The 15,675-nt window shown below is 41.0% G+C and overlaps 1 protein-coding gene across 2 annotated transcripts in view; it reads left to right on the plus strand.

Annotated features, from left to right (window-relative positions):
- Positions 1–15,675, plus strand: part of SMPD3 (sphingomyelin phosphodiesterase 3) — a 240,130-nt gene that overhangs the window by 208,452 nt on the left and 16,003 nt on the right. For both annotated transcript variants that reach the window (XM_054049328.1, XM_054049329.1), the window contains exons 5-6: positions 8,330–8,485; positions 14,615–14,704. In XM_054049328.1, the coding sequence (XP_053905303.1) occupies positions 8,330–8,485; positions 14,615–14,704 (246 nt within the window). The remainder of the gene's footprint in view (positions 1–8,329; positions 8,486–14,614; positions 14,705–15,675) is intronic.

Consider the following 15,675-nt stretch of genomic DNA (forward strand, 5'->3'; position numbering starts at 1 on the left):
CTTAGACTGCTTAAGACTTCCAAGAAGGAGGGTAAAGCGTGGAAGAGAAAAAGATCTGTTGGTGGCACCGACATCTAAACATAAAGGCTGACATCCACCAGTTTCATCAAAGACTGTTGGACTTGATTCTTCAGTGGTACAGGCCCACCCTTCTAAGGATGGGCCACCCGCAACATCTCTGGATGCATTGGAATGGTCAGTCCCGACTGCAGGAATACCCCAAACATCAGGATGTGCAGACACTTATTCACCAGACGATATCTTTTTCTGTTATCCTCAATCCCCTCTCCTTTCCGGCCCTTCTGAGACATTGACACACTGATGGACGAATCTATTTTGGTAATACAGCAACCCTCTCCACGCTAACCCTCAGGCATGAGCATTCACCCTCCAGTACTAATGTTCCCGTCAGTGGAGCAAGAGTAGAATTCCAACTTGGATGAATCAAACACTCCGGCCGGTCATTCATCTCCTCACAGATGAGTCTTAACAGGGAGGTGAGGAGATCCAGATGCAACTTTCCCAGGGACTCCTGGTACCCAATGCCGTGGGATCCCCATTAACCAGTCAATCCCTCATAGGCCAGTGGGACCCATATGGCAGGTGCCAGAATCCATCCATAAGTCCTACTGCACCTCTCCCACACAACATCTCCTGGATCGACAGGCTATGAGGAAGAGGAGGAAATCATCTCCAGATGAAATGATCACTCAATCTTAATCATCTCTGCTGGACGACCATAAGCAGTACCAGGCTCTACTACAGAAGACAGCAAGTTACTTTCAGATACAAGTAAGGTGGCACACTCAGAAGTGAGGCCATCTTAGAGCGAGCCAGGTGGCACACTCAGAAGTGAGGCCATCTTAGAGCGAGCCAGCCAGAGTGGTTTGGCACACTTGGCCTTCTGAGCCCTTACACCTAAAAGAGTTGAGAGGCACTAATTCATACTGGCCAGATGAGCTGAGTTCCTTTTCACCCACCCAGTGGTCCATTTGCTGCTGAGGCAGGCAGCCATGGAAAGAGCAAGGTCACAACATCCTAGCACCACCCTGGCCGACAAGGGCTCAAAGAGGTTCCACCTTTCAGGAGGAAAGGTATTCTCCTCTACAAACCTGCAATGCTTTATCACTATCAGGCTTTGTTAGCAAAATATGATTTAACAACTACCATAGGCTGGCAGACTTTACAGGACAAACGTCCCCCTGAGGACAGAGCCCAATTTTAATCCTTCATTGAGGAAGGTGAAATAGTGGCAAAAAATTCCTACCGGCTGCAGTGAATCCAGCAGACAAGGCACCTAGAGAGCTAGCCACTGGTATAGTTATAAATAGGGCCCTACCAAATTCACAGTCTATTTTGCTCAATTTCCCGGTCATAGAATTTTAAAAATAATCAATTTCACAGTTTAAGATGTTTACATCTGAAATTTCAGAGTGTTTTAACCATGGGAATCCCCACCCAAAAAGGGGTTATGGGGGGGGTCACAAAGCTGTTGTAGATTTAGGGTATGTCTACACTGCATTGTTAACTTGGATGTGACACTTCTTGAGGCATCCTGGGCTGATAGTTGGGAGTCTTGCCTGTACTAACTGGTTGTTAGCTCCCTATGGATCCCTCCGCCTTCTGGCAGTTAGCATCAAGAGGTCGTCAGTCACACCAGGTTTACAATTGCTGGACCCAGGTCTGATGGCCATGCTAATGCATCCATACTGCACTACGCAGACCTTCTGACTCAGGTCTGAAGTTTGACCTGTGTCCACACTGCAAAATGGGCTTGGACCAGAGTCACAGCGGGACTTAGACTCTGACCCACTCCCTTTAGCCAGGTCATAGGACCTGGCTCCTGGGTGCTTGCTGAGCTGAGTCAGACTGATTTGTATGTGGACAGAAGGCAGGTTTGGGCTCAAACCTGAGTCAGAGCCTAGGCTTAATGCGCAATGTATATGTACCCAAAGCCACAGAATGAATCAGTGGCAGAGCCATGAATATAATCCAGAGCCCCATCCCCTGATCTATTAGACTATGTTCCCACTGGCATAAAATCGTAAATCAGAGTTTTCACCTTGGGGAGCTTTTGCTGCCCTTCACATAGCTGCACACTTTAGTGGTGTTAAGTTATGCACATTGTTATCCAGGCTGAGCTGAGAGTAACAGTCCCCTTTAGAAGATATTCAGATGCACATTTTTCATTGAGTATTCAAAGATATGTTACCAAATTATCAAAGGCATTAGTCACATATCCTGAAGGCTTAACCTCACATTCCTTACATTAAAACCATTAGCATAACTCAAAACACCCTTTGCCATCTGTCTTAATGTAAGCATGCTTGCTCAGTATGTTTACCAAATATCCTGACATATAAACCAATGTGCATATATACAAGTTCTCTAATTTCCCTTCTGAACACTAATAAAAACCAGTGATGTGGGTATAAACCAACACTTGTCCCCTCTCTGTGCTCACCATCTTTGGGATTAGAAAAGCCTATCTGGTAACTGAGGTGAGGAAATATCTTATATTAGGCCAAGTTCTGTTGACGAAAGAGACAAAATCAACAGAAATTGGTCCAATAAAAGATATTACCTCACCCACCTAGTCTCTCTAATACTATGGGACCAGCACGGCTACAACAACATTGCAAATATCTGGTAACAGACACATTTGCAAGTCTTATAGGACGTGCATGCTATAAAACACACACTTGAAGTTCTTATCAGGACTACCAGTGCAGATCTCACAAGATATGCATCTAAGGAGGTCTCTTCCTTAACCTTACGCCAAGGAGTGTGTGGTGGGTGTTTTCCCCAAGCCAGAAAAGCCCAGCTTTCCCGTCCCCTTTATGCACGTAAGTTAACATCTTGACATTATGGCTTACTTACCATATATGGCTGAGAAAAAGCAGATATGTATTTTATAAGCACAAATAACCCTCAGTATTAAACAATCACCATCTGCATACCGTGTGATCAGTGAAAGCAGATGTCTGAGATAGTCTTGACATGCCTGGGACATTTTAAAACACTGAATAATATAACATACAAATCAAGCTATTTCATCATAACGAGTGATTCTGAGCATGTTGTTCACCATATACTCGGAGCATGACATTTCAAATCAAATCTTCATTTCATGTGGAAGGAAAGAAACATTGTTCTTTCTTACCTTGACATGTTTATCATTTGGAGGCTGAGCCAGCTATCTCACTGGGTTCACACTGTAGTTCCAGAAAATCAAAGATAATCATCATTTTTTACGAGTATCATGCACAGCTTGTTATTTTGTGTGTAGCAAACAGAACAAAAGTGGGAGTGAGAATACAGTAATAATTATTTTAGGAACAAATTTTCTCCCTCTCATCCACCCACTCCACCAGTCGGACTTTTACTGGCTTTTTTAAAGTAATTACAACAACTAAATTTGATTTTGATAAAATCTATTGATCAAGTCTATCATTTAGGTTGGAACACACAGCAGTGTTTTCTGCGTATTTCCTCAGAAGTGGCTGGCATACTACTGGGAGCTATAAAATAAATGATTTTAAAAGTGTTCTCAATGAGCTCCAAGATGGATTAGCTATTGTATTCCTTTGGTAAAATATACTCTCATATACTTTTGTGTATAGTTCCTTTCTTCTACTCCAAAACCCTAGAGTAGTTTAGTAGCTAATATGGATGATCAGAGACATTCCTGCTATATCTTATTCAGCTGAGAAAATGTTTCCAATCAGTCAAAAATGCACAAATATCCAGAGATGCCCAACTGGAGTGAAAGCTGAGCACAATTTTTTTCTTCTTTGAGTGTCCAGATGTATGGATCCACCAATTTTTTCCCAGAGGAACGTCATTTTTCAAAGATATGCTGAATGGATGGAGTATTATTGGTAGCACAGGGCTAGTTTTAAAAAATGATAAATTATCTGAAAAATCAGGCCACAGGGCTCTCAAATTGGGTACCCATTTTTGACATTAACATCTGTGCTTCAGTTGCCATTAAAAGGGGAGTTGTGAAGCTAAATCCATCAGTTTCTGTGTAGCACACAGATGCTAAATAGGACTGGAAGGGACTTCCTGGATCATCTCATGCAGTCCTTTGCTATTTCAGGAAACAGTGTCATATAATCAGGGGTGAAAGTAATTTACAGGACTTACTGGTATTGCCAGAGTCCTGAGGGGTGCATGGCCTCAACCGGAAGAGGCGGGGCCTCTCAAGATTTAAAGGCCCTGGCTGGGAGCAGTGGCGTAGCCAGGTTCTAACATCAGGGGGAGCGAACACATAAAAAAAGGCGCCACCCGACATATCAAATTACTAATTACATACTTTTAAATTCGTTATACATATTTGTTTGTACTTAAAATGAAAGCACAAGAATGATCCAGCCACGGAAGGGTTGCACAGCTGGCATTTCACAGGAGAACTTTAGATTATACTGCGATATACTTTAGATTCTAGAAAGTAAATCACAGAATACAGTAGTTTGTAATTGTCACCCCTTGCCCCCGGAGCAGAGCGGCGGCTCGGCTGTGGCAGAGTCATTCCCCGGGCTGCCGCTGCTCGCGGAGAAAAGATGCCGCTGAAGAGAGACCACAAGAAAAAAACATCCCCCTCTCCCCCCCTTTTCCTTCCTTCTCCACCTCCTCCGCCGGCACCAGCTGGGCTTCATAGCCACTAGGAGCTCTGCCCACCAGATTGTGGCTTTTGTGCTGTTCTGTTGAAGTCCCCTTGGATGTCCTGATGTGAGAAAACGGAAAGCTTGGAAGCCGTGTTAACTTCCAAGTGACAGGTGCCTACTGTAGTGCTGCACGCTTGGTTTCCAGCCAATGGTTCCCTTATTTCTTGGTGGCATATTAATTATTATTAATAACAAGTCCAGTAGGGCCTAGAAGCCTCACGTGAAGTCAGGTTGTGCTAGAAGCTGTACATATAGAGTACAAAGAGTTTACAGAGGGTGGACGAAAGGAAGTATCCCCATGATTTGGGGTATGTTTACACTGGAAAAGGGAGGTGTAATTTCCGGCTTGTGTAGACATACCAGTGCTAGCGCTGATCAAGCTAGTGTGCTAAAAATAGAAATGGAGCCACAGTGGTGCAAAGAGCTAGCCATCCTGAGTGTGATCCCACCTGAGACCCTTGATAAGCATTCAGGTGATTAGCCCCTCCTGGTGCTCATGCCATTACACTTCTATTTTTAGCACTCTAGTTTGATCCGAGCTAGCACCAGTATGTCTCCTCCAGCTGGGCATGATGCCTCCAGCTCCAATGTAGACGTACCTACAGATGGAGAACAGAGGCACAGTCAGACTAAGTGACTTGTTCAAAGTCACCCAGGGAGTCACTGGCAGAGCTGTGAATTGAACGCATGTCTCCGGCTTCCATACAGTTGGATTGCCGCTTCACCTGGAGGTCTCAGGACAGTAATAGGCTGATTAGGCCTCAGCTGGACTATTGTGTCCAGTTCTGGGCACCATCTTTCAGGAAGGATGTGGACAAATTGGAGAAAGTCCAGAGAAGAGCAACAAAAATGATTCAAGATTTAGAAAACATGAGCTATGAGGGAAAACTGAAAACATTGGGTTTGTTTAGTCTGGAAAAGAGAAGACTGAAAGGGGACATGAGAACAGTTTTCAAGTACATAAAAGGAGGAGAGAGAGCAGGAGAAAGAAAAATTGTTCTTCTTAACCTCTGAGGATAGGACAAGAAGCAATGGGCTTACATTGCAGCAAGTGAGGTTTAGGTTGGATATTAGGAAAAAGTTCCTAACTGTCAGGGTGGTGATCCCTGAGCCCTTTCAATCCCCGCCATGGAAGCCAGTGTGGTCCGGCACGGCGTACTGGCTCTTGCCGGTACGCCGGACCAGACCGGACCGGCTTACTTTCACCTCTGCATATAATCCTGTTCATAAATTTATCAAGCTTCAGCTTAAAACTACCCAAACGTATTGTCTATGAAAATGAGAGAGTCCAGAGATATCCAAGGAGACAGTGGAACCAGCACAGTATATAAAGCCATCCTAGCAACCCCCAATAGGCTCAAATCCTGGTTCTAAACAGACGTGAATGGAATCTGCTCATAACATTGGCCCTACCCAGTCTTGGCATAGGAAAAAGGAGATGATGATCTGTGGTATTTATTTAGATGGAATATATGGGCCCAGAGAGTCAAAGGTGTTAATACGATCCTTTAGCTGTCCAACATTAAATAGTTTTAAACAAAGTTTTATATACAGAGACCTCAGCCTGCTAAATACTATGGCAAACACAGTTAAAAATCCTTTAAACCTTTTATTAAAGATACAGAAAATGAAGAAAAAACAGTTAAAGCATTTGAAATGTAACATATTAAGTAAGGCTTTTATTTTAACAACATCCTTTGTTCCCTTTCCCTTTCTCTAAAGTTAGTCTTTAGAAGGAACAAACCCCTTGTCTAACAGTCTCTTAGAGGGTATTCTTTTGGGGTGGGAAAGAAGTTAATTGAGATGGGCTGGAGCTACCATTGTTGTTAAAGCTCGATCCTGTTTCCTAGAAAGCAAAACAAGACAAAACACACACAAAAGCAGAAGAAAGAAAATGCAGGTTCTTTCTCTGGCGTTTACTCTCAATTACAACTTCACTGCTGGCAAAACATGGGCACAGCATACAGGCTTTTCAACCACTACAAGAACTGGCAGATTTATACCAGCATCAGGCTGTTTAGGGGATTGCTTTTATCTCCCTCTCTGCTCACAGGCTTACAGTAATGTTGCAAAATATGCAGTCTTGGCCGGCTAAGCCAGACTCTTGTTAGAAGACAAAACGAGAAGCATAGGACACAGAAGAAAAATGGTGGGAAAGGAAAAAGACACACTGGGTTCAGGTGACAGTCTCACATTCCTGGTGGCAGTCAAGATTCAGCCAGAACTGGTGGAGGTGGCAATGTCATCCGTCCCTCTGATAGCTTGGTCTGGTAAGGACAGCTCTTGGGATCAAGACTACAAAGGCCCACTGATGTTACAGTGGATCTCAAGGATAAATGAAGGTGGCAACCATGATAGTGAAGCTTGCTCTTTTCCCTTTTTTTCATCAGCAGTTGTCCCCCTACACTTCCTCTATAACAACTTTGATCTCAAAGCCTCTTTTATTTTAAGGACCCTGAAAGGGAGTGAAAGGCGGAATAGTCCATCCTCCCACTATTTTGTCCACCAGCAGGCCTAATTTCTGATACCAAGTTCGGTTCATTGATTTCTGGGCTCAAATTGTTCTTGTTTATCTGGCATGCTCATAACAGTCCTTGAATTACATCAGTAGGTCTTTTTGTTTGGACTGATTCAGTCTCTCTCTTTTTTGCACCTTTCCCCACCAACATTTGTTGTTAGGTTATTGAAACATTTTATTAATTTTCATTCACTTTTCACAGATGAGCTCACACTTAGGATAAACTAATTCGGTTGTTTGTGCCCACTACTCAAGTTGGAAGGCTGTTCCAGAACCTCACTAGTATGATTTTAGAAACCACCTTCTAATTTCCAGCCTATTCCTGGTCATTTGTTGTTGTGCCAACGCTGTCATATAGCTTAAATAGCTCTTCTCCATCCATGGTGTTTACAGTGGTGCATGCCATAGTAAAGCCCCTGGGGAAACTTATAATTCTGTAGTCCGAGGAGGGTTTGAATGGTTAGCCTCATATCAAACAATGAGTATAAAATGAAATCTTGACCATCCATTCTGAGCACTGAATGGAGTGGAGGTCCTGTGGACAAAATAGTTTGTGATCATGTAATTAAAGACTGTATCATAATGCATATGCAGCCTTAATTCTAGAACTTCTTAACTTATGAATGCTTTACTCTGCAACCTTAACATTATACAACTTACATATAAAAAACTACATTTAAAGAGAGTGTAATTCACCCCGTGCAGAGAGCCAGCAGAAGGTCTACAAACTATTTAAGTCCCATTTCAACCTTATGTCAAGGACTTACGCAGTGTGTAGGCCTCATGCAAGGTCTCTGCACAGAGGATGAATTTTATTTATACTGTCCAAAACAATACCAGCCACTTTACATACAAATAGTAAGATATTCCTTGCCCCAAATTGTTTAAATATACACCATGCAGTAGGGGAAAAGATGCAATACAAGGGCTTGTTTTGGGAGGAGGTGGGTAGGAGGGGTTGGAGTGGTTTTGTGCTTTTATTTTTTTTATCTCCCTCCTGCGTTTTTTGCTTTATGTCCCTAACAACGTCTGTTAGCTGCACAAGAGGAATGCAGCATTCTGAGTATCTATCTGTAAAGTTAAATGTTGTTTTAAGCACATTTCCTTGTACTCAGGCTTTTTCATATTGTGCTTCCCGTAGGAGACACTACAGTTCGATGTGAGCAACTTGATCTGCTTCAAGATTGGCTGGCTGATTTCCGAAAATCTACCTCCTCCTCCAGCACAGCCAATCCAGAGGAGCTGGTGGCTTTTGATGTGATCTGTGGAGATCTCAACTTTGACAACTGCTCATCTGGTGAGACAAGCTTTTCCCCTTCCTCTTGAATACGTAGCATCACAGTGAGCTACTAAGATTTTGTAATGTCTCCTCTAACTGCTTTAGAGCAGTGATCTGCAATTGTACATGGCTTGCGATCACATTTAAATAAGAATAAATTGCTATAAAAACTTTTAAAAATGGGAGTAAAGATTGTTAATCTGAGTGGGCAAACCCAATGTTTAAGAGATGCCTATTCATTAAAGGGGAAATTTCTAAGGCACAAAGGGCAGTTCTATCATTTGTGCCTTTGACAGTCTCCACCAAACTCTAAAAGAATCAGACAGGTAGCTCTTACCTGCTCTGCACTTTTATTGTCACTATGGCACCTATATACCCTTTCTTTCTAGTTACTAATATATATCAACAGGCATATAATCACTGGGTACCTGTGGAAAAAATCTTACATAACTGTGTAGTTAAAGACTATATCATAATGCATACGCACAAGGGGGCTGAATTAATGTTCCAAAGGCAACTTTAATTCTGGCATTTACTATCTTTAAGGACTTGACTGTGCAACCTTAATATTCTTTTAACTTATTTTTTGGAAGTTATTCCATATATGGAGGGCAAAGGACACCATTAAAAGTAGACATTTACTACAAACAGATGTTAAATTTGCAGTGGAATTCTGAGTAAAGAATATCTCACACACTAGGATAAAGTCAAACATGATTCAGTAAATGTTATTTTTAATGTGTATGTGTTTGCACAATGTGTATAGGCAGTTACATAAACGGATGTTAATTTATTTCAACTGGCTCATCACTACACTAGCTGGGCATACCACAGAAATTAAAAAGAACAATTATTACCAGCAATTGGCACAAATCAAAAAATCCATCCCAACTTCTACCACTACTGTCTGTTAATTTGGGATCCCCTCCAAATTATGTTCTAAAATTAAGAAATATTCCAAGTAAAAAAAGTCTTGCATTATGTTCCATAAATAAGTGAATCGGGACTCTGGTGGACTGTAGGAGAGCGCAAATTTCAGAACCAAAGGCTGTCTACTAGTGATGTCTTGCTGCTTGCTCAAAGGAGTTTAAACCTGGGTCCAAACAACAGAAGCTTTTCTAGAAAAGCAACTGATCTGAAAAGTATAGGGAGAGGGGTTGTCTAAGACAACCAGCATTATAGATACTAGCTACCACCACCAAGTAGCAGCTTGGAAGCCAGCACAGAGTATAAATCACAGGTGATGTATATTCGTGTGTGTGTGCCCCACTAAATAGGCAGGTAATTGCAAAATGCTCTTGCTGAAGCAGCCAAATGACCTCCAATGGTAGCCTAAATAGAACACATTATGGTAGTCCAGCCTGGAGCTGGCAAAAGGCATGGAGAGGGCAACATCTGAGAGGAAAGGGCACGGTGTCTGGCTACTATGCGGGCATACAAAGAGATGGATACACTAGGACCGTCAGAGTGTGAACCAGTGAGACCAGGGGTAGGAACAATCATGATCACCGTAAGTCTCTTAATATGTTCTCTATTGTGCATATTGGTTTATACTGTGCTTTTAGTCAGCTAGGTTAGAGATAAATTCAAGCTTCAGTGCTCAGATTGGGCTCTAAAGTTTAGGACCAGCAGGTTTATGGATTCTTAGTCACTGTTCAGGCCCATTTGCTTAGTGGAGATATTAGTGTCCATAGGGAATCCATCCCCTCTAATGAAGCTGGGTGTACCAGTTATGTCAAAGAAAAAGATATCTCCTGTACAGTCCAAAATAACTACTATTCTTTCATATCATGTCTTTGAATGTGCTTTTATTTTGAAACTGTTGAGGAGATCGATATAGTGCTAATCACCACTGCCGAGGTTAATTAAGCTGGTTTGGATAGATAGTTGTTCAAATGAAAAAATTCAAAATGTTGACTGCCCCTGCATTGCCTGGTCTTCTCTCATATTTACATGTGCTACTACTTGGCAGCCAGGATTCTCAGGAGATGAATAACCTATCATACTCCGCTTTGGATCAAATGCTCACGGTCAATTTAGTTATTGCATCTCCAATCTCAAATGAACCCTGAAGTTGAGTAGAAAAGTATCTGAAGAACAGAACATGAAGTTGGCAGACACTCTGACTTGGCATCTGGAATTATGAATCAACATTCTAGAGCTGAAAGTCAAGATTTGTTGACCAGAGTTTTAGTAAAGCAAAAATTTCCCTATGCTTTATTAGCTCAGAGGTAAATCAATTTTAGCTGAATTCAGATACATCCAATCAGAATTCAGTTATTTACATACTTGTGTAGCTTTGCTCCAAATCTTAAAATTGTTGACCTCTGATGAGATTAAGAAACTTCCTGGTTTGTAAACATGATCATTTCATCCAATGAATGATCTAGAATAATCTTTTTGTACAATATGTAGCAAACATAGTATGTGCATTTTAGCCAATGTCAGATGTTACTTGGTTGACAATATATTTTTATACTTGTGAAGCTGGAGTACAGTGGTTGAGTTTTTGTAGGCATGTTTGCATAGGGGTTTAAATTATTGAAACGTAACCGTTGTTGAAACGTAACCAATGCTAACAAGGTAAAAGCTGTTCTTAGATGTGTTGCTAACAATTAAAATCATTAAAAGCATTGAAAATCTGTTTTATTTTTGCTATTAATGCAGTTTACTATTTTGCACTTTTGAAATGGAAGTGGAAATTAAGTTGATCGCTTTCATTTTCTATTTATAGTCAGTCTCACTTTTTGGTTCTCACGCATTAAATTAGAACAGTGCTGCAGTGTTTATGTTCACAACTCTGCAGGGGAATGTTTTTAATTTTAAAAGTCACATATCTTTGTTAGGTAATGTACTTCAGACCGAAAATGTAGGTTTTGTATTTTTAAGTGCTAAATCTTGGTACAGTATTTACCAATTTTGCACTGTAAAGAGTCTGGAAGATTTTAAGGAAAAAAATTAACTGAATATTTTTAGACTTGCCAGCTCTCTTTACAAATTGTGAAATTGTAGAATAGTTTGTTTCCTCCCGTGAAAATCCAGCTCTAACTCTGTGTTGAAAGTTATACCATTAATCCATCTGACATTCGCAAGTTCCTTAGTCACCCCATGTTTTAGGGCCATTTGCAGCAAGTCATTTGTACCCTAGTACTAGAGAGTTATCACACTTCTAACATCAGTACATTGAATTCTCAGTTATCAGGAACTTTATTATAAGGATGTCTTTAATGTCAGGCTGATGTAGTCTGACTGTGATGGAAATCTATTATATTTTAAACCTTTTGCTACGAGATAAAAACCGGTTCAATGAGAGGGGCTAGGCTGTACCTCTCAGCCATGAATAGTAACAATTGGTGCATGGTAGTGGATTAATCATCACAGAATTTTATTCCTTTCCATGGCTTCTCCAATGAAGGTTTGTAGGCATCTGAAACCCTGAGACAGAGCAAAACTTGAAGAAATAAAATTGCAGATTTCATCTGGTCCTTAAATAAAAATACCTGAACAAAATCAATAACCTGCTGAGAGAGGAGGGATTTGATTTAAGTGTACCTGTCAAATCTTAAATAACCTCGTTTTCTGCAATTCCTCCAAGACGTCTCTGCTAATTTATTACTGCCTCAGCCCCAGAATCGTCTTGTGGTTCTAAAGACGGCAACTTCCAAGGCAGCTGAGACAATGCGGGTGCAATAGTTGAACTGGAGCTATGAGTTCTCAGCTCAGTAAGATACACTGAACAAAATGCAAGAATGGGATCCTGTGGCCCTATAGCTAGGGCCAAAACAGATACAATGACGCAAAAGCCTATAACAGCCTCGGGGCAGTGGATGTTTAGTACAAATGTGGCTACAGACTGAACATGTTTCCTTTTTCTGACCCCTTCTAGTTGGAATTGAGATAGTCACACATCATCATCCCTTGGCAAGAATGATGTTGCTTTCCTGTAGAAGCAGGTCTGGTTTGCTCTGTTGATGCAGGGCAACGTCGTCCTTAGGTGATACATCTAGCTCAAACTTCAAAGAAGTTCCCCCTCCCTTGTTTTGAGTGTGTCCATTTTCATACACATTTATGGATTTTGTTGCCTTGACAATAGCCTGTGACAAATGACATCATTAGTTCCAAGTGCAGGGACTTGTGAATGTTCCAAGGATCCCTAGAGGGAACTTGAACTGTTGATAAGAAATTCTAAAATCTAAAATGGTGGAAGTGCTGCAAAGAAGAAAATTATCAAGGGACGCTGCCAGTTTAATAGGTTTTTAAAAAAAATTACTGGATTTACAGCAGTGCTGGTATTTTCAGTTTGAGGGTCTGATCCTGCAAATACTACTAGATATGAGATTTACTATAATAAATAGTACACCCTGAATTTTAATTCTCCTAGCTCCTTCATCCAGTGCCAATAGTACTAGTTTGTTGTTACATTAAATAATCTTAGAGGCATATATTTGCTATTAGACTTGAAGTAGATAAATTGGTACTAATTATGCTCCTGGAGAAATTAAGCATTGAGAATGCATGTGGTATGCTGCTTGTAATTTGGACTACTTTAATACTACTTTAATACTCAGGATAACAATATCAACACGAAATATCATTTCTCAGTCAGTTATGTAACCTAAGTGTTTCGTGAACAGTGCATCTTGTGAGGCAGTCAGACCACAAGTTTCTAACTTCAACAAATGCGTTGCAGAGACTATGTACATACCCAACTCACCATCGGTCCTGTCAATATGAAGCCAGCGGGTGTAGTTCTGCACTGCCTAACATTTAACACCTACATTGTGTCGTCATTTACGTCAGTACACAGCGCAAGGCAATGGAGAATCAGGCCCATTAATTACTCCCAAAAATCAGATGGGCAGGAGTTCGCAGTGAATCTTTTGTTGTTGTTGTTGTTGATACATTTTCTTCAGTTTTAAAGTGCTCTATTTTCCAACAGTGACTCTTTGTTCTTAGTGGAGTTTTGTTGGCGGGGGCAATTATTTGGAGAGTTCAGGCAGTGGAGAATAGGATATTAACAACTAATTGTATACCGTAGCACCAACCAGCTCCAATGGCATTAGGGCTCCATTATGCTGGGTGCTGTACCAATGCATAGTAACAGTAAGGGACAGGTTTTTAAAAGGTATTTAGACACCTAAAAATGCAGTTAGGGTGCCTAAACAATTTTGAAAAATTCCCCACTAGGCACCTATCTGCACCTCTGTGTGCCCAAGTCCCTTTAAAAATCTGGCCCTAAAGTGTTTAGGGTCCCTATTAAGACAAGATGCAACAAGACAGTATAACAAGGGAGTGGAGGTGACCAGGGATAGGAAAGTGGCCTATTTTTCATGATTTACAGTTTTGGAGGATTTGAAATATACAGGTAACATTTTTAATGCCATTAATCTCAACTGACCTAAGGTCTTTCACCTTTAGGTCACCAGTTCAAATCCAGCCCAGGTAATTAGTGCCCAAAAGTCATCATTTGCAGTCTGTTCAGTGGGCCAGTTGAAATGAGTTGGTGATATTAACCCAGTTCCTCAAACATGTGCCACCACCACAACTGGCACTAATTGGTATGCTGTTGGCAGTCTTGCAGACTAAAAATTGAAAGGGCATGGAGACTGGTCCCTCCAGGATAGGGGTTATGTAAATTACCCAAGCAAGATGGGAAATCCACATTGCCATTGCCTGCAATCAAACCTGTTTTGAAGATAAATAAGGGGCATCAGTTCCTTCAGCTGTCAATTTAGCATTAAACTAGTGATAAATGGGAGACATTTAGGAAATGCTTTTGTCAAATCTGAGGACTAAGATTTAGAGAATTTATAAAAATGTAGCTCATGGTTAATAAGAATCTTGACTACAATTGTGAGTTTTGGTTTATTTGTTTTTTTTTTAAATTCATTACAGAATGTTGCTAATATCACCTTAGAAACCAAAATGAAATCAGGTTCCAAATTAAATCTGTGCTCTGTAGTCTTGACCAGAAAGGTTGCTTCAGAGTGATGGGAGGAACCTCCTCTCCCTTCCAGGGGCACGAGCTGAGGGGACAGATCGGAGAGTCAAGTTTGCCTTTTGCATGGTACCAGTTTTTGCACTGTATTTTAAAGCTTGCACTATGTGATTGATTTGCCTTTCCCTGGACTTGTTCTTTCCTTGCAGAGGACAAGCTGGAGCAGCAGCACTCCCTGTTTACACGCTACAAAGATCCATGCCGGCTTGGTCCTGGGGAAGAAAAACCATGGGCAGTTGGTAAGGTTTTGTCTCAAACTGTCAGAGGCAACCGATTTTATCCTTATATGGCCCTGAGACACCACCTGCAGGCAGCATATGGTATAACTAAGGGGCAGTAACAATTAAGTGGGGACTAAAGATTTACAAACCATGGTTTAAAAGTGTCATGTCTTTTGTAAGCCTCAGAGTGCTTTATTGTATTATAAACTGTACCCAAATAGTGGAGAGCTGATTTCTACCAAAATGCAGCCCCTGCTGGAATTGAACATGGCATCAATTTATAAGATTACTCAAGTACCCTGCCACAGTTTAGCCATTTTAAAATTAGTTTTTAAAACCCAGTTGAACCATTGTGGTTTCTCTGTATTCCAATTCTAGTCTCTCAGTTACACCAAGCTATTTGTATGTAAACTGAAGCATTCAACTTATGATTCGATTCTTCCAGCCCCATTAATTGCTGATGTTCTAAATCAGTGTTTGTGACAAGATAATTAAACAATTCGATTGGCACAGTTTTCATTTTCACATCCACTTCAAACTGCATACCTTAATAAAAATTCATTCCTGGTGTAATTCCACTGATTTCAACTGAGTTACACTAGAGATTACTTTGCCCACTGCACTTCCATGAAAAACTTTAAAAACAGGAGTGATGATCGAGATACAAAAGGAGCGCTTAAACACGATAAAGTCATTGCGGAGATACTAAATGGATTCTTTGCTTCAGTCTTCATGGCTGAGGATGTTAGGGAGATTCCCAAACCTGAGCCGGCTTTTGTAGGTGACAAATCTGAGGAACTGTCACAGATTGAAGTGTCACTAGAGGAGGTTTTGGAATTAATTGATAAACTCAACATTAACAAGTCACCAGGACCAGATGGCATTCACCCAAGAGTTCTGAAAGAACTCAAATGTGAAGTTGCGGAACTATTAACTATGGTTTGTAACCTGTTCTTTAAATCGGCTTCTGTACCCAGTGATTGGAAGTT

This window comes from Malaclemys terrapin, chromosome 14 (assembly GCF_027887155.1).
Source record: "Malaclemys terrapin pileata isolate rMalTer1 chromosome 14, rMalTer1.hap1, whole genome shotgun sequence".
NCBI classification, from domain to species: Eukaryota; Metazoa; Chordata; order Testudines; family Emydidae; genus Malaclemys; species Malaclemys terrapin.